Consider the following 24,976-nt stretch of genomic DNA (forward strand, 5'->3'; position numbering starts at 1 on the left):
GCAGGTTGATACCCAGCCCTTCATCCAGGTCACTCAGCTCAGTAAAACAAACAGTGTAAGAAGCAAATCTGAAGGCTGCGTGTCCCAGACAGTCGCTGCAGCCAGGTGGCAGTCCTGAGTTCAGATGGGTTCATTTGCTCATGAGAACATGGGTTCTGCTGATGAAACAAGAGCATCACAAATCTGTGTCTGCCATCTATTCTTCCTGGCTGCCTTGCTTGAGTCAGTCACTTTCCTTGCTTCTGAGTTCCCATGGCAGGGCACGATGCATATTTCATGAAGTCCTTCCAAGCAATTTCACTCTGCCTCACACTTCCTAAGATTTCTACGACTCTGACTCACACCTAGTAAGATCAAGCCTTAGGAGGATCGGCTGAAGGATCTGGGGTTGGTTAGCGTGGAGAACAGAAGGCTCGGGAGACCTTATTGTACTTTCAATTACTTTAAAGGAGGTTGCATGGAGGTGGGTGGGGATTGGGCTCCTCTCACAAGCACCAAGTGATAAGACGAGGCAATAGCCTCAAGTTGTGCTAGGGGAGGTTTGGGTTGGATATTAGGAAAAATGTCTTTACTGGAAGAGTTGTGCAGTATTGGAACAGGCTGCCCAGGGAAGTAGTTGAGTGACCATCCCTGGAGGTCTTCAAGAAATGTGTAGATGTAGAGCTTAGTGACATGGTTTAGTGGTGGACTTGGCAGTGCTAGGTTAAAGGTTGGACTAGATGATCTTAGAGGTCATTTCCAACCTGAACGATTCCATGATTCTGTGAAATCTCTGCCTTGACAGCCAGGATCATTGCTTGGCAGTGCTGTGGAGAAGTCAGGGACAGCTTTAGCAGCTATTGCTGTTCCATTACTGAGTGGGACATTTTTTTTAATCTAGTTACTGAATCCTCAAATATAATCCATATGCAATAGCTTGTTCCAAGGGGACAAATAAGAAAAAAAGAATGCAAATACAGATATTGTATCCAGACATGTAGCTTGCCTAGAAAGCTGATGCCTATAAAAGGCTAATAAGCAGTCTACTAGAAGTAGTAAACAACATTAACCCCAGCTTGCAGAGGAACAGAAGGCTATTCCATAGCAGTGGTCTCCTGTGAAGCTTTTGGTTTTATAGAGAGAAGAGTGCTGTTGATGGATCACCTTTATTCTTTTTACGAACCTACAACTCACAATGGACAAAATAGAAAATATCATGTAAGGGGAATGAAATGTCCTCTCATTATGTTCTTTAGCTCTAGGTCATCGACTTAGGAGAAGAGTTTGGAAGGTCAGTTACAACTTTTCTGCGTTTCTCCTGCCCTGCTGTGTTCTCTAGTACTGATCAGTGACACTGTTCAGCAGCAGACTGTATGTCAAGTTGTCATATGAAGCGAGAAACTAGGACTATTGAGGTCTGCATCACAAATGTGTGAACCTAGGAATGAAGTGAGAATTAGACTTAATATCAGGTATAGTGTTAGCAATTGAGTCTGGGTTTGGGTTTGCTTTTTAAATATTTATTTTTGAATATTGTAACAAGGCTAGGAAGTGGAAAAATACTAAATATTTTTGCACAATTTCATAGAAATTCTGAGTATATCATGAAACCAAAGTTAATTCATTCCTCTAATAAGAAACAATCATAGAATATCCCAAGTTGGAAGGAACCCAAAAGGCTCATTGATTCCAACTCCTGGGTCCCCAAAGGACCACCCAAAAAATCAGACTGTGTGTCTGAGAGCACTGTCCAAACACTTCTTGAACTCCAGCAGGCTGTGCCGTGACCAGTTCCCTGGGGAGCCTGTTCCAGTGCTCAACCACCCTCTCAATGAATATATTTTTCCTGATATCCAGCCTGAACCACGCCTGTCACAACTTAAATCTGGTTTCCTTGGGTCTTATCGGTGGCCACCAGAGAGCAGCGCGTGTCTCTCCAATCCCCCTCATGAGGAAGCTGTAGGCCGCAGTGAAGCCTACAGTCTCCTCAGCCCAAGTCTCCTCTTCTCCAGGCTGAACAATCCAAGTGACTTCAGCTGCTCCTCATATGTCTTGCCCTCTAGACCCTTTACCATCTTTGTTGATCTCCTTTGGAAACTCTCTTAAGAGTTTTATATCTTTCTAATACTGTGACGCCCAAAACTGTACACAGTGCTCCAGGTGAGGCCGCACCAGCACAGAGTAGAGCAGGACAATCGCTCCCTTGAGCAGCTAACCATGCCATGCTTGATGCACTCCCAGGACACGGTTGGCCCTCCTGGCTGCCAAGGCACACTGCTGGCTCATGTTCAGCTTGCTGTCGACCAAAAACACACAGATCCTTTCTTGTGGGGCTGCTCTCCAGCATCTCGTCCCCCAGTGTGTTGCCCCTTCCCAGATGAAGAATATTTATGCATATCTATTCACTACTTACAGTGAAGGCTGAAAATAAAATGCACTCTTGGCATCATTTAGAAACATGTAATTTATGATGTGCTGCAGTTGCTTTGAAGAGTCTTTCACAATATATGGTGGTCTTGCATTTCCATCAGTTGACCTGAATGTCTAACATGCCTCTGGTGCCAAAACAGTCACAGTATGGACTATCCACAGGCTACCTTGGATTTATGATACCCTACTTCACCTTTAGAATCCAGAATGTTTTATGCTTCTTGACAGATAAACAAAGACATCTTGCAGTAAAAATTTTATATGGGGATTCCTGGAGCAACCAGTACAAAACGGTGGCATGCTATAGAGTTAGTGATAAAACTTTGGCTTTGAATTTATTTTGAATTGTGGCAGAAGGCTGAAATCCCTTTTCTTCACGTGAAATATTTTAAATCAAGCATTTATTATGCCTAGATTTGTTAAGGCTAGACATGTTTGCACACAGAAGTATCTTCTCATTTAAATTCAATCACAGTCACAAAACAAGCCTGGCTCAGACTAGCTAAAGATATAAACTTCATTTTCATCTCATTAGGCCACCTGGAAGCAGCAATCAGTGAGTAGTCCTGACGTCAATGGTCTCTCTACTTCATTAAAATGTTAATTTCATGGCTTTAATTCCCTTTGTAAAACGTGCTGCTGCAAGATACTATATGCAGATTTATTCCGAACCAGAAAAATCTGCATGCCATATTCCCCTTTTAGTTCCTTGGGTTACTTTGGATTTTTTATTTTTAGCCATTCCTGTTTTTATAAACTGCTGTGAAAAGATGATCACCATAACAACCAAAAAGTAAATATTTTCTTAAAACAGCCGTTTGAGAACGTATGCTTAAGAATCAAGAATTCAGGGCATCATGCATTAAGTGGTGTTTGTTCTGTTCTTCCCTTTTTCAGTATTCAGAAGTGAGACAGGTATTGTTACTGGCTTACAATTGCAGACAACAGATCATGAAGAGAAAGGGTGGTATAGTAAATCAGAATTAGCTGCCCAGATCAGCTGTAGTGTCAACATTCAGGATTCTGTCCGGATGAAGTGATGGACTTTTCATCAGTTTTCATGACCCTTCTTGTTGTAGAAGTGTCTGAGTAATCATGCATTTTTCAGAGTGTTACATAAACAAATTCTATTTTAGTACTCCTGTCTATTGATAGCTATAGTTTATATTTCTTTTGCAGATGCTAAAACGAAAGTACAGGGTCGGGACTTCTCAGGACCCACTGGAGATTGAGCTGCCCATATCAGGAATCGTGTGCTCAGCTGGGTGGCTCTCATGACGCAGTTGGGTCTGGACTGCTGGCAGGGCTCAGCACTAGGTCTTCCCACTCTACCCTTGCATGTACTGTTATTCCATCGTTGTACAAACCCTGCTATGCCCCCACTGCCAGGTGACACCAGGACCTTCCTGTGAAGGACTCTGGATAACATATATACCCTGCCTGGTGTTAACCTGACTGGAGGTGGCAAAGACCATCAAGCCCCAGTGCAGCACATAAAGGAGGGGTTTCTTCTAAGTATTAGACAAATCTGAAGTTTTCCCTTTCAGAATTCCAGTGAGGTTTTCCTGCAGCTAGCCTCAGGAGGATGTTCCCAGTAACTAACTTGGCCTCATATCTGCCTCGTCTCTGCTGTAAATAAAATTGTATCAGACTACTACTGTGGCTATCTTTGCCAGTTCTCTTGACGGTATATGGCTTAGGGAGGGACATAAAGATATGCCTTGTAGTTCTAACAGAGAAATTACCAAAATAACTTAAAATAAAAAACTTGAAAACAGTAAAATTAGCTTTCTGGGCATCCATCAGTTTTCCATTTCAGATCAGGTGAAATGATTTACCAATGAGTCTAAAATCACCTTTGTACCTAGTTTGTCACTCTTAGTATCAAGGGAGAAGTTTTTGAAAGTCAGCTAAGACAAGTGGACAGTAGCCAATTCATTTCCATCTTGGAGCTTCCACTGATAAAGTTATTTCATCACAGACAGCACCATAACTCACTGTACTAGTCAATTTAAATTGCCAACATGTGCCAGGATTTTACTCTATGGGTAGAATTATTCATTCATGTCTGTAGTTGGTGAGAGTGAAACAATACTACGACAACATCTACGTTTGTATATTGATCTAGAAAAAGATTCCATTTTATAATTCCATGAGATATTGTCTATTATTGCAACAGCATATTCGCTCTTCTAACACTGTGTTTTGATTTGACGTAAGATATATTTTCTAAACTAATAAAGGAAGTTTTCACTTTGTTATGAAGCCCACTGAAGCATGAGGGTTCAAATAGGTGTTTGAACAGAAGTTCTCGGTTTGGTGAATGAGTTTTGTCAGCCTTGACATTTGAAATGCCACTCCGAGGGTAAAACAGCATAGTTAAAGTTACCATCGTCACTTAATGAAATTATGACTGTAGGTTGACATTGCATGGGGAGAAGAAAAATACTAGATCTCACTCTTTGTTTTGTATTTTTTTTACCTTGGTCACTATGTGTAGCTGCAAAGATATTCATGCTATAATTGCTTATTGTTTGTTTGTTTTCTTGTTTTTAATGTTATCAAAAGGTGGTGCAGATGGAAGAGTTGGTGGAAGATAGTTTTTGTCACTATTACTTGGGCAGAAAATATACTGAGATGAGTGGTGGACTTTGGGTTTCAGCATCCATTGGGTACGTTTTCTGTATTTCAGAAAATACAGCAAAGCAGCTGAAGTTCTTTTGTCCTGGTGGACAAACAGAAGTGCAGTTTCTACCAGCACTACTTCATAGACCTAAATTGTCTATGACCTCAGTCAAGGTACATTGGATTTTTCATCACCCCATCATTTATTTGCAAAAAGACCAACTTGTGGTTTATCATTCTGCAGCTCTTGAAAAGTCCAATGTAAGCTGTTCCTAAATTGAATTGCCTCAGTTGATTCTATTCCATGTGATTTAGTTATGTACATATTCATATTTGTGTCAAAAATCAATGTTGAAAACATTAGTAATGACTGCTTTCGGGGCTTTCTAGTGCACAGTGCCATCCAAGTTAAATGTTCATTGGAGTTCAGAGGCGGAAGTTTCTAGCAGGTATTTTCAGGAAATGAGTTTTAGACTTCTGTTCAAATGGGCCTGTATACAACAGGGATTTACATCTCATCTGTGACTTCACTTACCATCATGGGATTGCCTTCTGATCTGTATTAAAAAGCAATGGACCATTGTAACTTGTGCCTTTAACATGAAGGTAGGACATGCAGACTGTGAGCCTCAGTCTGTTCTTTTTTTGACATGAGCAGAGTAAGTTGAGTTTGGCTCAATATTGAGCCACTCTATACCGAGATGAGTGGTCTCTCTCAACCTCACCATTGCAATACTGAGACTATGTCTGAAGATGAACCACTGGCCCCACATCCTACTCTTCTGCTGTGCCTGAAGAATTCACTCGTCACTTCTCAGGCTGGCCGACTGACAGCATCACACCTGTGGAAGTACAAAAAGATGGATGTTCAGGATTCAGCTTACACCTAGGTTTAGGAATGACCATTTAGGCACTCAGCAGTCTTTGCTCATTTTCATTAAAAGAATTGACCTTGGTATAATTTTTCTAACCATCCCTATGAACAGCAGTAGTTGGAAGAAAACCATAAACAAATCTTGTTATTTCTAGAGACAGGGCTGTTTTGCTGCCGTGCATTTAAAATGACCACAATCTGTCGTTCATCTACAAAGCCACAGCACTGTGTTTTCACAGATCCTACCATCCCTTTTTCTTTTCCATGACAGTCATGACAGCTTCTGTTGGTAAAACCGTTCTCACATCACAACACTGAGCCACAGCCAAGGGAGCTGCATTTCCAGCAGCCACCAGTGGAGGAAGGTTTTCTGCTCTTGGAGCTCCCTGTGCTTGTTTTCTGCGGGGCACTGCAGGGTGGAGAAGCAGCAGGAGCAGCTCCTTTCCATTCTGCTTTTTTCCTGGTGCTTCACCAACAAAAGGAATAAAATACAGCAGGATATACATACTTCACCAGTAGCTGGGAAGCTGTATGTGTTACACGAGGTTTCTCTGAGGAGAATCCCTGAGAGCCTTCAACTTTATGGCTCCTTTCCACCAGAGTAGCTCCACGAAGTAGCTGCAGTAGGGTTTGGGTCTGATCCCATGTTGTTAAGGAGGGAGAGAACTGTATCATCATTAGCCTTTGAAATTTTTCAGCCACAGCCTCTGAAGAGATGGCAGTGCTTTATCTGACAAGCATGTCACTATCTTTCATCAGCTGATTATAATCATCATGGAAGTTCCAATGTTTCTGTTTTTCCTTTTTCTTTTTTACTATTGTGTTTTGATTAAGTTTCCCTGATGAGCCCAGTGAAAAGCAATTGTTCTAAATAAATCGTGCGCTATAAAAGCAGTGTATCACAATTAGGTTTCCATTATACTTTAATTAGGCATTCCATTATTAAATTGATGTCTTTGGCTTCTTCCAGGTCCTCAGACTAATCCTGAAACAAATTCCTCTTTGTGGATAAATATTAGTCAGTAGTAATTAAAGAGTATTCATTGGAGTTGCAGCTTTTCATTAAATGCCTTACTGATTAAGATGGCTCCCCCAAGTACTGGGCTGATTAAATTTAATAAGGTTTGTCCACTTGTGTACTGTGGTCTGGTGGAAACTGTTCTAGCACCAGGGGATTAGGAACAACAAGTTCATATCTCAGTGCATACAGTCGTGAGTCTGCATGCCTGTTTTTTGCAATGCTGTATGCTTTTGTGTTGGGGGCTCTACGTTTTATGTAGTCAGCCAGCAGAGGAAAAAAACATGGAAATGAAATTAGTGGTATTAGAGTTGAATCTCAAAGAATTAAGTTCCATTAAAGAACTTAACTCAAGAAGAGGGCTGTGCTGGTTAATGAAGCTCAAGTGTCTCTCAAGCCCCAAACTGATTTAACTCAGTGAGGTATATAGATGAGCTTATTTCTGTGTAAATATACCTCAGCTGTGAATTCAGATAATAAAACAGACACACTTGGCAGAAGTTCTTCGAATGGTAGTGTGTTAAGTATTTTTCAGAGCAAAATCCTTGCCCTGGATTCAAAACAAGGTGGAGCAAATGCATAATGTCGCTTCATTGTAAATGTATCGATCAGAGAGAGTAAGTCTAATAATTCTCTGTGTGCTGACATTATACCTTCTTGTCAGACTGCTGGTGCTGTTCTGCATTCCTTTTGCTTTGTACACTGAAATCAAAACAAGCCACTGTGACCAAGAATGGCAATAGCACATACCAGGGAGGCAGGAAATGTGAGAGATTGGCTCGAGATTTATGTGGAAATGCTCAATCCAAATATTTGAGGTGGCTGCTGGCAGGTGTTTTTCAACATATAGTTTATATTTTATTTTTGTTGCAGGGTGTGTTTTCATCAAGAATTTTGGACTGGCATGGCCCATATTTGTAATACTGAATCTCTCTAAAGTTTGAACGTGTTTTCTGTTTCTTCTTGTGTATCCCAAATATGATGGTACTGGGTGCATCATCTAGCCTCCCCATAGCGCTGTTTGGAACTGAAGTTTACTGCCCATACCAGATTGCTCTTCCTGGGGCTCCTGGATGCTGCCGTAGACATGAGTGATGATCCCTATGACAGTTTGATGAGGGCAAGTTTATAAAACAGTTGAAGGTAACTGAGCAGCTAAAGAGTACTCTCTAGCGGCTGACTTTGGTTAGTGATGAGAACAGATAGCAAAGTGTGCTGATTTAACAGGTTACTTGTTTGTAGCTGTTAAAAAGGGGAAAAAATGAGTAAGGGGAGACAATTAAGCTGAACCTTTTATCTCAGCTGTAGAAGTGAATTAATTTAATTCACTAGAAGCCAAACAAAACCTTTTTTTTTTTTTTGTATAACAGCCATTATTTATTTATTTATTGCTACAATTGCATTTCAGTTGGATGGTGTTATGCTACTCATAGTACCATCCTGCCATTGACATGAACTAAGGGTCTGACAGAAAGTGACAACTCCATGGCATTCCTGAGAAGACACAATACACTTTGATCAGTTGATTACCGAGCAAGAGCTGCTGCAACTGTTTTCCTCTATTTCCTCTGAAGTGAATTGTTTTTCTCTGCTTCTCATGCTCTGTCTCTTGCTGGTTTTCTAGGGACTTCACAAAAGACGAGAGTCAAGTTGCAAAGTTGGCCTGCAGATCATCTGGGGTCTAATGGTCTATAGCTAAAACAATTTGACAAAATTATGAGAATCCCTACTCTCCATCCTAGCAAATCCCAAAACTATTAAAAAATGTTTTTGAAAAGAGTATGAACAAAGGTTTTGGAAGAATTTGGGGAAATAAATATCATCTTACAGAATGAACAGAGAGATGAGGAAGGGTAGCTCCTTTAACGTCTGTATTTTAATTAGGATGCTGAAAGCTAACATACATGTATGCTTTTGTGCTACATGACAGTTCACACATACTGCTGTTCCTGACATCTTTAAAAATGCAGGTTTTAAGCCAGCTGCATTATTTACGTGGCAGTAACATCCTGCTGTTTCGAACATCACCGGGATGGCAGTTGTGTGTGTAAACTGTTCCAGGGTGCTTTGTTTGACTGCTAACTCGTTGAGGCCAGTTGGGATTGACAGGGGAAATGCCAGATGCAACAGCTGAGTTCTAGCAGAACTGGATTGCCTCTAAGAAGGATGCGGTTTTAGTTTGTATATGGATGGATTGCTTCTTTCCCAGATACCCAGGGATTTCAAATGTCTATCAAGTAAGAGGAATTAGGTGGATAGTCTGTTATATTAAAAGATAAGAATAAGATTGAGTTGTTTGTATATGCATTTATTTATTTAATTTTATTTATTTATTTTAAGGTTATTTGATACCTTACTTTTGCTTAATTGTCATGATATTTAGCTTTCCAGAAATACTTTGGTGACTACTTTAAAAGGGAAGGGAAGGGAAGGGAAGGGAAGGGAAGGGAAGGGAAGGGAAGGGAAGGGAAGGGAAGGGAAGGGAAGGGAAGGGAAGGGAAGGGAAGGGAAGGGAAGGGAAGGGAAGGGAAGGGAAGGGAAGGGAAGGGAAGGGAAGGGAAGGGAATCAGCCATTTTCTAATCTATGTAAATTTGCCGTTCTGCAAAGACATCTTATGACAAGGTAGACTTGGATTTCACTGCAGAATAGTAAATTATCTCTATTTCGAGCATAATTGTGATTCTCATTTGAATTTCTTGTCAGTTTGCCAGGAAATTCATGTTAAAGTTTAGTGGAGTTGTAGAGCTGCATACCAGTACATAAGTGTCTGTCTATTACAAGAAATACCATTTCCAGTACAAATAAGTAATAGTGTATAATAAGCCTAAAAACGACCTTTTCTCCTTCCAAACTTGTAACATACCTGTGAAAACCTAATTCCATATGTGTGTGTAGAACAGACATGAAGTATGGGAAGCTGGGAGAGAGCAGCTATACATGCAGGGGAATAAATATAGCATTGTTGTTATCTGGGTTTGATAAATGTAGTTCAGGAATGATAGAGTAAAGAGTGGTGAGTCAGTTATGCCTGGTCATCCTTAGTGACTGAAAATAACTTGTTATTCCAACCCTTTTATCCCTTTGCTCCCTCCTCTCCACATATTTTCTATTTTATTTATAGCTCAAGCAGCTTTTGCTTTGCGATTCAGAAAGTAACCCCTTGGAGCCTGGGAGAGAAGCCTTAAGGGCTACTGCCATCTGACAGCCTTGCAGAAAGAGCCACTGTGTCAAATTGTTCCCTGTCACCACCCCTGTACACCGTTCCTTCATGTGCCTGGGTGTTCTTTAATCCACTAGGAATTAGTTTAGCACTTGATACATCTTAATTTGCAGATAGGGATAATTTAATTCTTGATATGCTCTTAGTTTTCCCAGACTTCCCATGGTACTGAGTTCTCATATTATAACTGAATTATACCACTCCTTCCTTCTTGTATTACTGCTGATCTGGTTTGCAGAGGAGGAGGGGAGCTGACAGATGTGCCTACTGAAGAAAAGAGCATCCCTTCAAGTAGGAAGGAGCGAGATCTAACCCTGCCATTGCAGTAAGATTCATTTATAGTTGCTGCAAAGAATCGCTAAATCTCTGAGAGATATTTGAGTTGATTAGATTATCGTGGCACCACAAGTTCAGTGACATTATGCTGATAAAGAAAGAAAGACAGAAATTTTGATAAATTATTGTTTGCTTTACCGTAGTCCCCCTTCTGACTTATGGAAAGGAAACGCAAAGCTGATTAGCAAACACTAGCCTTGGGTGAGAGAACTTCAGGTTCTGTCATATGGAAGAGTAAAAAAAACTTTACCACAGCTTGTTGGCATGCCCTGACTCAACCCAGGCATCAACAGTCCTTCAAGGACGGTGTGCCAGGCAGTATTCTCCTTTCCAGTTAGAAGCTCCTTAAAAACTGGGGAGTGGTATCTGTCAGGTCCCCGTTGCCATTTCTTTGGCTTCTTGTGTCCATGGAAGGTGGCTCCCCAGCTCAGCCATAGTTCATGGAGGAGTTTGTGCCTCAGCTCTGTTGCAAATCACTTCAAACCCTACTCAGGTGTTGTCCTTGGCATTCTCACTGTAGCTTACTGACTCCATTGCCTTCCAGGATACAGCAAAGGACTTTATAATGCTTAATGAGCAGGGGTGAACATTGGCTCTCCAAGCAGTACTGTACCTTCAAGAAAGGATGTAATCGTTGGAGACATCAAAAAGACTTAAAAAATCAGCCCCAAGTAGGAGTATTAGTGTTAGGTGTCTGTGTAAGAACTTAATGAGGCCATTTTGGGAAACTCTCTCTGGTTCCAGTACCCACACTTGGAAAAGTAAGTTGAAATATTAGAAAAGATTCAGGGAGCTACAAGAGGGATTTGAGCTTCTAACAAAAGGATGACCTTATCTTGGTCTCTGTACCTCGGAGGTGCCTTGTGACAGTTCTTAGTAGATCTCCACTCGCATGCACAGCACACAGAGCACTGCTCTTCCCTGCTGATGATCACAAAACCTGTCACTGTCCCTTTCCCAGGCTTCCACCCTCAAGGACAAGAGGTGCTATTGCCTTAACTCCTTCTTGGCAGGGGCAAAGCTCTCTGTATCTCCTTGTATCACAGTGACAGTGGAAAAAGGGATAGCTAGATAAAGAACTGTTACGCAGGATCACTCTTCTCTGTTAATCAAGGTCAGAATTATCATTGTGTCTTTTTTTGGTTGCTTATGTGATATCTATACTTAGCCAAAAAAAGATTTCCAATAACTACTCAATTGAAAGTGATTTAGATTAACCCTGGTTCACACTGCTGGTTTAAGGAGGGCTGCCTGGAGCTTTAAATCTTCACAAGGATGATACTTTCCTTGAATAAATCAAGGTAAATCCTTGAATCTGCTCCTTTCTGATACTCCAGAATGTAGTTTTCTCAAAGAAAAGTGATTCAAATCTCAGGAGCCAACAAAGTAATATTTCCTAGTAAGCAGTTTTGTGTTTTGTTTTGTTTTGTTTTTTATGTCCAAAAACGTATCTTCATCTCAAAGCTAACATAAAGTAATCACATATTGTGCAACACAGCCAGTTTTGTTTTGTTGTACTCATTTCCATCTCTGCTTTGATTATGTCGTTGGTCAGTTTGTTTACAGATGCTGAGCCTCCTTCTGCCTGGTTTCCTAAGGAAATGCGTGCAGAGTTGAGGATGTTAAGGGAAGGATGGGAAGAGCTACAGGCAATGTTTTATTAAGTCTGGAGATGTATGAAGCATCTGGAGTTGTTGTGAAGAAAGGGTAGCTATGCTGCTTTGCAGGAGGAAGGTGGTGTAGTTACACTGTGGTGGGAGGTAGAAGGGCCAAGGCCCTTATGTATTAGCCTGACTTCACAGAACAGTTTATTTTAAGGTTATCACGAATATTTTATTGTGAAGGCACCTCCACATCCCCATTCTGGCTCAACAACTCATCACTCTGTGAGGTACTGATTTAGAATAGCATCTTCTCTACTGGATCAACGCAGGGGAAGAAACCATATAATCCTTGTATGGTTTAAAGTAACGTCAATAGTAAGTAAAGCAGGACAAATTACAGCTGCTGAGACCCTCACTGGGAATGAAAAAGGGTCATAGCCACCACTGCTAATATTGGGGAAGTTCATCTGCCTGTTCACTTTCCAGACTGCTGAGAGTCTGAGCAGTTCATTACCTGGATTTGCTTGGGACTCATCCTTATTTTTGGCACACTGATGGTCATTTTGACTTTTAAGAGCTTCCGTTCTGAGTCATCATTTTGGCTCTCGAGTCAGTGCTTATGCAGATAGATCCTTTTGTCTCACAGGGAGCTTGCTCAGCATTGCTCAGTCCCAGGTATGAGCAAGGAAGTGTCCTTGCCACTGGCGTGACTCATTACTGAGGAACGAGCCGTGCTTGAGTGATCCTTGTAGTGCAGCGGATGAGCCTGGTGCAACCAATTCATATATTTGGGACTGTGATCTGGGACAGAGCATCACTTCTGGCAGTTTTGAACCTGCAAATGTATTTGAAAAAAAGCCTAAAATAGTTTAATCCCGTCTTTACATTCAGGCTACTTTTTCCCCTAGAGCTGAAGTATTGTGCTGATGTATTATTTAACACACACTATTAAAAGTAATTTTCAGGCTATCTATGGTATCTTTATTCTGAACGTAGTAAGAGATTCTTGGTTGCAAGGTTTTATAATGTTGGGTTGTGAGATAAAAGGATTGTCTGTGCACACACAAAGGGCAGTGGCACAACAGCGGGCAGGGGAACCCCAAAACCCAGACAGAGAAACAGAGCCCCTGCCCCAGTTCCAACCAGGGCTGTCATGGGAGTGCCATCAGCTGTGAGCACGGGTGGACGTTCATCACGGTGCTCCTGCCCATCACCTTACAGATGGATGAGGGCTGCTGCTTGCAGGGCTTTTGGAATCATTATGAGGTGCAGAGAAGAGCATTTGGGGATTGTGCAAGATTTATGGGATATTTAGGAACCAGTTATTGAAACAGCTGTGAGTTGGGTACTGGGGAGATCAGATGGGTCACAAGTTAGCTACTAAAGGGATTACAAGGTCCAAGCCACCAGCTGGGGATACTATAGATTCCGGGGTCAGCCGAGACCAGTTTGTATATATGTTTCTCTCTGCTTGAGGCGACTGGAGAAGAGAGGACCAAAGACCAGCTACTGGCTGACCCCAAATGTCTAAGGTCAGTTTCTGGGGGATCAGCAGCGTGTGTCCACGCTCCCCACCTGGGAGGGGCTGCAGCCCAAGGGGCACATGTGTCCAGCTCCTGGGGAGACCAAGGCTCCAGGACCAGTTGTTGGGAGAATCCCTATGGATGTATGTTTGTACCTAAGTTCCACTGACAGACCTTTATCCCAGTCAGCTGGAGAGGGGAATGTGATGGGGCCATTTGTGTTTGCCTAAGTGTAATGTTTCCCGTCCACATTGATCCGTGGCTGTCCTTGTGTCTGTATTGTACCTGCTTATCTGTGTGCATACCTACTGGGAGTATGTGCTCACACTTGCTCCCAGCTGGTCTGTGGAACTGGGGGCTGCAGCATCCTCACCTCTAATGGGCTGGCAACTCGACACAGAACAAAAATCCTGATGGAATAGCTGGTGTAGCGAGAGAATATGTCCTCGTTTTTCCTTGGAAACATTTTTTTAAGAAGTTACCTTTCTCTGATGCTGTTTGTTTTGGCTGCGAGCCTGGCAAATTCTTCCCATGCCACATATAAGTGCACTGCCCAAAGTGACCAGCTGTGCATTGTGGTTACTTGAAGTAATGTTGTGTATCCACATACCTGAAGCATAAATAACTTTGACTGGAGCACAGAATGCTTACAAAGAAAAGTAACGGTGCTTTTGAGCTGTTCTGTTATCCAAAAATAGAGATTGCAGCATGTATTAATCATCTACCTTGTGTTTATAGCTGTGTAACAATAACCACAGACAAATTTTGTTAACCATTCCTGAGTGCAGCAGTAAGCTTTCTTTTTCCAAGGTGCTTCTGCAAAGTGTAGGACAGCATACTGTTCATAGGTGTGAAGGGCATATGGGTCTTCTGCTACAGAGTGAAGGTCACAAGAACCTAAAGCTACTGAAACTGGTGTTTTTGTCCTGAGTAGCTGGGGTACCTGTCTGATGATTTGGGTTTAATTTTGCATCTGGAATGTAATTTAACTAAGAAACCTCCATTGTGAATGTTACCTGATTTGCTCTGTCCTTGTCACCCAGCACTGCAGAGGATGGGCAGGTTCTTTAGGGATCTTTGGCAGAATGAAGACCGGCCACAGGGTTGTGGTTATAATTAGAGGTTTATTATTGCATTAAAAAAAAATAAATCCATCTACATAGCTCATCAGCTACAATTCCTACCACTTAGTATAGCTTATTGTTGTGCAGAATTTCTAGAATTCTGATTTACAAAGGCTTTTCAAGTCCCTGCAGCAGCCCCTCTGCAGATACAGCCCAATTCTTATCAATTAGCACACAATACAGTCATAACCTGGACTCAGGCTTTATGTACAAGAACATGAGTCATTCCCTCAGTCCTCAAAGGGAGCAGATGACAGCGGAGGCATCCCTGCCACAGGGGAATGGTGGGTTTTGCTGTCCTGCAGCAGTTCCAGTCTAACTCCTTAGGACTTGCTGCCGTGTGATTTTATATCACCATCTATCTCCTGGCAACCCATTGCCTGGTATTGATAGAGCTGGTTGGCGTAATTACCCTGTCTGTCAGTCAGTGCTCCCCATACCGTCCTGGTGACTCAGCACTTGCCTTCCGACATCGCAACTGTAGGCAGCATTTAGTCTCCAATTCTATTTTGCCCTGAGACAGCCAGCAAAATAGAAACAGCAAGACAAGATAAATTACTGCTGGCAGAACTTAGCTGCTCTGTAATGTCCAGTGCACCGTGCACCTATTTTTAGATCGGTTTTACACTGGCAGAATTTTCTCTATACAATCCAAAAAGAATGGCTGGTCAAAGGCCAAGGGTAAAAAGGGTATGTAGAAAGAGCATCCATGTAAAAATGGTTAGTACAAAGATGCGATTGTAAAGCCTACTTTGGCAATAATGCTCTGCTCTCAGACTGTTGGCTTGATAAGGCACAGTAATGAAGAGTGGAGTTTTTTCGTCAGCATCCCCTTGAATTTCTAATCTACAATTGCTTTTTACATGGTTCAATATAGTCTGGTGAAACAGCTAACAATATGAGGTTTACGTAAAGCTCAGCTTTTCCACTGTTTATACCACACTTAGTGTTTGCCAGATCTGGAATGCAGTAGGCAACAGCTCACCCTGTCAGAGTACTGGGTTGTCAAATTGTAAAAAATGGTGTTAACTGGAGCACCCTGCCAAACTGGCTGAGCTACGGAGAGCTTCCTCAGCCTTTGTAAGGAACTCTAGATATAATGAACTCCTGTTATTTACATTGTGTATGCTTCAGGTATATCTTCTTAGGTCATCCATAAATTAGGACTGTGTGCTGCTTGCTCCAGATCAAATTTCAAACTCATTCTTTTGCCATTGTTACAGCATATAACATTGTTATTCATATTTGATTAGTTAAAGGTAATTTCAGTTTGCAGCACAGGTATGACTATTTTGGAAGATTGTAACAGATTTCTCTTGCATGCTCTGTTCTTTTTCCAAAATCAGATGTGCATCTTCTCTCCTTCAAATTTGATTTTATCCTTTTACTCACTGTGTTGTACATTAGTTTGTACAAATTAGTATAATTTTGTTCCAAAAAGTTTTTGCTGGGATTCAGAAGAGGTAGTGGATGGGAAACCTGTGACCTCTCAGCCTTCAAATTCCAGAAGATAAAACAAACCCTGTGTAGCTAATGTATCTTTGGGATTTCTGCCACCATTTTGACAGTTTTCAATCGTGCCTTGAAGTGATGAGTGTTTTGGTTGCTGTATTATCTGTATTGATCTTTTACCCCAAATCTTTCTTCTAGGTAACAACCTCGATGCTATCCATGACATAACTGTGGCATACCCCCAAAACATTCCTCAGACGGAGAAGCACCTTTTGAATGGAAACTTCCCAAAGGAGATTCACTTCCATGTCCAGAGATACCCCATAGAGACAGTGCCCACTTCTAAGGAGGAGTTGCAGCTTTGGTGCCAGAAGCGTTGGGAAGAAAAAGAGGAGAGACTCCGACACTTCTATGAAGGTGGAAAGTGCTTTGACAAAACGAGGCAAAGCGTTATTCCACCATGCAAATCTGAACTCAGGGTCTTTGCAGTTAAGTGCATCTCGCTTCTGTATTGGACAGTGTTCCCACTGGGGATGTTTGCACTGCTGTACCTGTACCGCTTTGCACGATGGTACTTTGTGGCCATGGTAGTCTTTTTTGTTGTGCAGCAGAAAATATTTGGTGGGTTGGAGCTAATTGAACTTGCTTGTCATCAATATTTTAAAAAGCAACAGAAATTTATCGACACAAAAATGAAAAACAATTAGCTCTTGGGTAGAGAAGGATGTAAAAATTCGATGATGATTTTGAGACATCCTGCAAATTCTATGAACAGGGAAGAATTTTTGCATGAGAATTGTCTTTTACAATCATCACTGTCTGTTAGACATTTGCACTTAGTTCTGTGAAAAGAAAGAAAAACGTTAGTTATTGCTACATGTGAAAATGTTTTTATCTCAATCTAATTTCAACATTGCTCTTGCAAGCAGCTAGCAACTGCATCCTGCTGTAATTAAGAAACACTTTGCTGGATTATTAAACAATCAAAAGGATGCTAGTAACTGTGATATGCATTGAACTTTCATATACCAATCCAAACTGTCCGGCTAAGAGATAGGATTTCTGTGTAATCACATTAGAAAGTGAGCACCAGATTTGAAAAGCTGTTAAGTCTACCGATGGTTTGATGGTAAGTAGAAGTTGGAGGAGGATTTTTGTTTCCTTTTTTTTGCTATTTCAAATATTCAAACTTACTATAAAATATTTTTACCGGAGCTTTTCCAAACACTACTGAACCTAGCACACTAGTCACCTACTCTGGCTCAGTCAACCAGAAGTTTTTTTTAAGCCTTGCAGCATTGTGTTTTAGTACAGAAAACAGTGCTGGCTCTGCCTCCGTTTAAGTCTTAACAGTATTTAACAGACCTGTGCACATAGGTTTTGATTTCTTATTGTTTTTTCATACTGCTTTGGTTCCCTTCTTAGCTGTGAGAGACTTGGTCCTACCGTGGTATATAGAGTTGCAAGATAGGGGAGCTGGGCTTTTTTGGTTGTTGATGTTGTTTTATTGGTGGTTTGTTTGTTTTTTTTTTTCCTTCTGCTAGAGGTAAAAATAAGTGTCTGTCTCGGAGTAGCTGGCAAATATTTTCTCAAAGAGGTCTCATTGTAGACATTATCTAATTGCAAATACCTTTTTTTTTTTTTTCTTTCAGAAGCCAAGATGTCTTTTCTTTGAAGTGTTTAGTTCTGTTTTCACATTGCTTCCTTAGACATTTCAATTGTCTAAACACTGGACAGTTGTCAAAATACTGGGCAGGAAGATTGTCTTTTCTGTGCATGCCAGCAAGACCTGCTGAAATGCATCTGATGCAACAGTTGTCTCCATATAGGTACTACAAGAGATAGGGTTCAGACTACCACAGCACAGAGAAATTGAGTTACCTCTTCCCTTTGCACTATTTTCATTGTCTGATTATATCATTCCTTTTCCATATTCACTTGCAATTTTACATTGTTTTTTTGGGCCCCAACTTTCCCTTTGTTTCATGACATTCAGAAAACCTGGGGGTTTAAACTCTGGCAGTATATTTTGCAAGTGTATTTATTTCTTGTTGTATGTAATAAGAGTAACGATTGTGGTCGCACACTAAAAGGCACAAACTTTGCCAGCACTTAGGAGACACTTCAGATTAGGTTTGTTGTTCAGCCTCAAAAATGTTAGACCACCTGGTCACATGTATTGCTGCAAAACTTTCCTGACTTTTGAGTTAAACCCAACTGGCCTGGCTCTGTATGTTGAGCTGCATTGCTCCGAAATGTAAATGTGCAGAGTGCAAGGTGTATCTTGTACTGTGCTGCCCATCTCAAGCACTGGGGTAGTACTGTGGGCACACCTATTTTCTTCTACATTACAACACTTAACATGTTGGCTAATATGTTTGTATCAAAGGCCATTTTTGTAATGAATCACCAGCCTCGATTCAACTGTCCCTCGCAAGACGACAAGTATTTTTTAATCTGTGCTAATAACTGTTTATTATGCAGAAAGTTCTTGAAGCTATCTATTTTACTCTAATTTTTTAACCCTTTTTTCTTAAAAAAAAAAAAATGGGAAGTAGGTTTATATTTAGGATTATATTTCTTAATGATTTTTTCATATTTATATTTGAGTACCTAAAAACTTAATAACTGGTGTTTTGTTGCAGTTCTTGTGCAGTATGATGACATTTGTTAATGTAATCCTGTGATATAAAAGACATTTAGGCAAAACGTTAAATCTGCATAGCTTGTGTTTTTTGGTTTTTTTTTTGCTTTGTGCTGTGTTTTGTGCAGTTCTCTACATGTCCAGGTACTGTCATTGCAAGAGAAAATATAAGAACTTTGTTTATAGTTAATGCAAAGGAGATCTAAAAGGCTTTTATTTTGTCCTGAGCTGTGGTTGTGCTTTCACACCGCATGTAAACGTGGCCAGACTGCTCCAATAGCCTAAGTATAGTCTTCAGGAATTATTTCAGAGGGTAGGTTACACGATGGTGACATAAGTACCAATTACACTTTTTTTCAGTCATTCAGAGAACTTTGTGATGTCATAAAATGTATGAGAAACTTCAGCATGAGTCTTAGTCATAGAGCTGAAAGACTTCTAGTATATTTTTATGTGTTTGATTAGAGTTGGACTCTGAAAATGAAATAAAATAAATGAAATAAAATCCCTTAAAAGGGATTTTCTGTCCAGCCAGAGCCAAATATATAACCTACTGTAACGTGGTAAACATCCTGCAATTGTGCAATTCAGATTGAACAGAAATAACTTCTTGTGAGCTGCAAATGCCACATTTGCACTGCCTGACTCCATAAAGCAGTGCAGCACATGAGAAATCCTCTTCTCACAAGGAAGGGTGTTGACTTTGAGACAGATGTAAATTTTCAAATTATATGTATCATTTTCCAATTTAATTAGAAATGCAAGACAAAAAAATGTTTAAAAAGTGATTGAAGAGCTGTGAGAGATCTTTGAATGTTTTTTTCCTCTTTGGTCAAAATGTAGCTTTTACTCAAAAGGTTTTAATATGCAGATTTTGGGTAGAATATCTTGTTCTTATTCACTGTTTCCTTATTTGAACTACACTTATTAAGACGTGCTGGGTAAATTATTTTAAAGTATTTTCAATGCTGTTAGATTAAAGGTGCTAGTACACCAGGAATCAAACACACCTATCTTTGGTGGACAGCATTTTGCCACCAAGATTTGTCTTACTTTTTAGCATGGTTTGTCATGGCTTATGTCCTATTGTAGTCTCAGTAGCCACACTGTTCAGCAGTGACTACTCCTGCTACAGCACCTTCATCTCTGCTAGGTCTTCCTTATGTTATTTGAGGGAAATGGCATGTTTTTCTTGCTTTTGAAGATACTCTTTCTTTGTTCAGTCGAATGTTTCCTTATTAGCACTGTGGGTTTCTTTCTCTTTGCTCAGAACTGAAAGATTACAATCCTGTCCTCTGTGTGTGTCCTTAAACTCATTTGGGTAAGAGAACATCAGACCAAGATATTTCTCTTATGTTCAATGCCGCAAGGCCCCAGGCTGCTCTGTGAGTTCTTGTCATGATCATACAAAACATGGTTCCTAGTTTTGTGCATTGAATCAATCTCCGTTGTTTAAAAAGATCAGTGTTTTTATAACTTGCTTTTATACGGACGTCATAGGAATGAAAACACCAGGACACTACAAACCTACAGAAAAACTTAGTTTTCAAAATCCAGTGATTATATTAGGATATTTTAACCATGTATCAATTACTCTACAGCCACAATAAAGACCTGAAGCATTGCATGTGTTTAATTTTACTGTTTTCATTTCAGCGTGTGACATAAACTGCACACATCCATAAGGAACAAACCTTGTCTTCACTCAGATGGGTGTCTGATTTGGGTAGACTGGTGTCCCTTCGGGTACTTGACTGATGGTTTGTAGCTGTTGAGGTGACACATTTCCCTACTGTTCATAACAAGTTGGAAAGAGACAATTATACACATTCTTCTAGCCTGTTCCTGTAAAGCAATGTGGAAACCTTTGTGTAGGAAGTGTAGCTCAGTATTTACCTTGTTTTGCTTCTTAGCCAGTATTGCTCAAGAATTAGCTGTGGCTTGAAAAGGAGTCTTAGGTGTCGATATGGAGATCATTCTTCAGCTTGAGGTATATCCTTTTATTACCACTGTAATTACTGACACAAACAATGGTCTGTAGCAAGGTTTGCTTCCTTATAGGACCTGTTTTTAATGTAACTTTGCAGGCTTATTGATTTCTCTCTCCATTGTCTGGAAACTGGTGTGGAAGGGTGAGAGCTGTGTTTCTCGGGAGCTGCTGAGGTACTTGTCACCGAGGTAGGTCTGCAAGGTTACAGCAAGCTAGGCCTGCCTCTTCACGTGGTGTGAAGCTTAAAGGCGGTCTCGCGGCTTTGCGCTGCTAATGACAGAAAGTGCTATGTAAGTGAGAGAGCACGTAAATAGGGATTAATGAGGAGGGAGCCTGTAGTTTTCTTATCCATTGGATGTGAGCACTGGGGATGAGCAGGAGAGGTTGCATTAGCTGCTTCCTGCTGAGTCTTCACAGAAGAAAAATCCTGACCAAGCCTTTTGCATCATTTAGGGCTCAGAGGGAGGAGGGAGCGAGACGAGGAGCAGCAGGGCTCAGCATTGTCCCACTGCAGGCTCTGGCAGACCCTGGACCTGTGGTCCTGTAGATGGAGCACAAATTTCCACTGGCAGTGGGACACCACAGTACTCTGCCGAGCCTCTTCGAGGGTCAGAGGGGCTCCAGAAGAGCATCGTGCCCTTCAGTTTGGTCACACTTGTCCTTTTTTTTCTCTGCCTGGGGGCAGGCCACGGTCTGTCAGGAGATGGTTGGTCCAGGAGCAAAAGCAGAGCTGTTTTTTTAGTTATGGGACCATCCCTCATCCCCCTTCCAGTGCGTGAAGCTGCCAGCAAGGGATGCAGGCAGCCAGAAGAGATCAGATCATTGACTGGTAGGTAAAGATAGGAATAAAGGTTAAATACTTCAGCTTTAATTAGCTTCATTATTCTGAGCCGTTACATAAAAGCTGTTAAAGTTATAACAGGACGTTCTGTGTGCTTGCACGGTAGGAACAACAAATACAAGTGGAGCAGTTCTTGTCATAAATGTCCCTCGAGCTACCTCAACAGACCTCTGTGCCATCAGTATGCCGCTCACGGCCAGCCTGGCTGAGTAACGCTGAACAAACGGTGTGCAGTGAGTGCATGTGATGGAAACAGCTCCTCCTCTTTTCAATGGTATGTGCAAGCATGACTCTGTCCCCCCGAGGCTTTCGTTGGTTTATGCCTAGCAGATCCCTGAACACTTCTCAAGGAGAGACGTCAGGACAAACCCACCAATGTGAGACAGAGCTTCCCCAGTCCTCTTCATGGGGCTCTTGCTGCACATGCCACAAGGACCCAGAGGCCATGGGCTAAAAATCACCATGCAAACACATCACTTATATAGGCATTTGTTATGTCTATTAATTATCATTCATAATCATTCATACTGTATTTTGAATGCTTTATTTAGTGATTATTCTGCATTTTGCCACTTACAGATTTGCTACTTACAGTAGCATTGGAGTCGTAAAGTTATCAGGCATGAATCTTGTAAGATCACAGCCCAGCTCCATTTAAGCCTTGCTGTTACCAAGTTCCTGAATGTTTTAGGCTTTCTGTATTGATACAACATGCAATTAGGTGCTCTCATTGCTCTATTAACAAAACCAGGTACCTTTTCTTAACAAAACCACATTCCTTTTCCAGTGGTAAACCATGGTAAACCTGGCTGTGAAGTCCTTTGCTTCCTCCTGACTGGCCAAATGCTCTGACATACAATCAAGAAACAAACTCAGGTTTTAGCTAGGCCTCTCCAAATCCCAGCTGGCCTTATTTGTATTCACTGCCAGGTCAGTATTGCTAAAAGCCTTCATACAGGCAACATTTCAGACGTCAACAGTGAGAAGGGGCATGACTAAACTCAAGCACCAAACCTTCCTCACCTTTCTGCTTCTTATCCACTAATTGCAGCTGAGTCCCAATTTCAGGTGTATTTTAAAAGCTAATTAACTAAAACTTCCCAAAACAAATGTGTGGAGCTAGTCAGAGATGCTGGAGACTCAGCTTTAAGAGTCCAGGAAGCCCTGAAGAGGAAAAGATGTTCTGCATCCCTGGCTCCCGTGCGAGCTGCTCCACCTTTCCTTGTCCTGGCAGCAGTGTGGATAGGTTGTGCCAAAACTGGAGTCCTGCCAGGGCCACTGAACCTCCCCAAGTAATTGATTAAGCCTATGTAGAAGGAAGCCAGTGAGAACAGAAGATGGCTAAAATAAAACAAACAGCAAGGCAGCCATTCATACCCTTGGCAGACGCGTCTCAGTTCCGGGTGGCCTGTGTGTGCACAGCAAGGACAGATAATGCCTATTAGAGCAATTTATCTAATTGAAGTGGTCTGTATTTATCAGAAGTGCGTTGAGTGCACGGTTTGAGGGTTGGATGTCCAGCATTTTGGAGAACATCAGCCCTACTAATGAATCAGCAGGGAGAAGAACCTAAAAATATGACTGGGTTCTAGGAGGACGTGTCCCGGAGCTTAGAGGGACAAGTTCAGGCTGCACAAATGGCCTTCCTGGCACTGGCTTTGTCTGGGATGTTAGCTCAGATGCTCCTCACCTCTGAGGAAGCAGGACCCATGCTGCAGCAAAATCTCAGCTTGACAAGGATGCTGCATGTACCCCACCAGGGGATACTTCACCCAGTGACATGTGCCATCTGATACATAAATTAACATTTTCCCCCCAGCAGGGTTTACAGAAAAGGTTTACACCAGGCTCTGTGATGGCACAAAGGTTTAGCACATGCCTAAATTTTTTCAGGCACTGCTAATTAAATGAGTCTACTGGGATGGGTGGTGTATGTTAACCCAGGTGGCAAAGTGCTGGTCTGTAGGTCCCTCATTGTCCTCCTGTCCATGCCTGGTGGAGAGACTGAACAAAGTGTGTAGGATACTGCAGGAAGATGCAGAATTTAAATTAATTCCTCTTCCTTCTCAGTAGTAAAAACGTTTCTCTGCTAAGAACCCCTTGATTAATTGATCCTGCAATTGACAAATCAAGGATGGGAATTCATAAAATCCAATTGAAATGGAGGAAAACAGCAATTATGCACCATCTGATGCAGTCAGCGATGTCACGGGAAGAAATGACTGCAGAAAAATAGAGTCTTGTGCTGGAGGAGCCTTCATTAAGATGTGGCGAGGGTATTATTAAGTAAAAGAACATTGATTTTGTTTGAAGGATTTGGCCATCCATATTAAATGTAATCTTGGTAATGTAATCTCAGTAGTTGCTTTAAATGTCAGATTCACTTGCTGGGGTTGCTGCTGGAAAATGAAAATTAAAAATTCATTCTCTATTGCCCACTGGACTCCATGATCAACTTGATAGGCTCAGCCCGTACAGGGAAAAAATAGCATATGAGTTTACAATAGGGAATATCATAGAATCCTAGAATCATTACGGTTGGAAAAGACCTCCAGGATCATCTGGTCCAACCATGCCCCTACCACCAATATTACCCACTAAGCCACATCCTAAGCACCGCGTCCAACTTTTCCTAAATACCCCCAGGGTTGCTGACTCCCCTCTGTGCAGGTATTTATGTGTGTGTGTGCATGCATTTGCAGCAAACTTCAACTGGACTGGCCAGCGAGTAGGTGACCCATGAAGCAAGTAAGAGGTCCAGGGATCTGGGCAGGAGAGCTGAGTGGACAGAGAGCCTGCACTGGTACTTGAGGGATCCACTGGGGGTGCTGGATGGATGGAGGGGCCATGCCACTTGTGGGATCCAGGCAGGGGTGCTGAGCAGACAGGTCATGCCAGGGACTCGAAGGATCTGTGAACGTGTATGTGCCTGTGAACCTAGAGAGGCCTGTGTGTGTGCCTTCACTAGTGAACTTCTATCTCTACCAGCCGGAGAGGAGGAAGGGGTCTTGGCTGTCTGTTTCTGTGTTTTATATGAGTGTTGTTGAAGGCAGTCCTTGGCTGGGGCAGCCTGTGTGACCAGTCGTGTCTATGTCCTATTTCTTTCTGTGTCTCTGGAACAGGCGCTCAGCTTTGCCACCAGCTGAATTTGCAGAGGGGAAAGCAGCAGCTGCATTCCCGAGCCTGCACAGAGATCCTGGGTCCCCTGGCACAGGAGCAGTCCAGGGCCGGGGTGACTGCAGGAGGCAGCCGCACTTGCATCACTTTTTACCTCATTTAACATGGAGGGTTTGGACAGTTATTCCTGAGCCCACC

General features: G+C 41.8%; 1 protein-coding gene across 8 annotated transcripts in view; it reads left to right on the plus strand.

Moving 5' to 3' along the window:
• Positions 1–20,457, plus strand: part of LCLAT1 (lysocardiolipin acyltransferase 1) — a 113,975-nt gene extending 93,518 nt beyond the window's left edge. For all 8 annotated transcript variants that reach the window (XM_072035481.1, XM_027453650.3, XM_027453648.3 and 5 more), the window contains one exon: positions 16,385–20,457. In XM_072035481.1, coding sequence (XP_071891582.1) covers positions 16,385–16,893 — 509 coding nt within the window. In that variant the 3' untranslated portion in view covers positions 16,894–20,457. The remainder of the gene's footprint in view (positions 1–16,384) is intronic.
• The last annotated feature ends 4,519 nt before the right edge of the window (positions 20,458–24,976 follow it).

Source organism: Anas platyrhynchos, chromosome 3 (genome assembly GCF_047663525.1).
Source record: "Anas platyrhynchos isolate ZD024472 breed Pekin duck chromosome 3, IASCAAS_PekinDuck_T2T, whole genome shotgun sequence".
Lineage (NCBI taxonomy): Eukaryota > Metazoa > Chordata > Aves > Anseriformes > Anatidae > Anas > Anas platyrhynchos.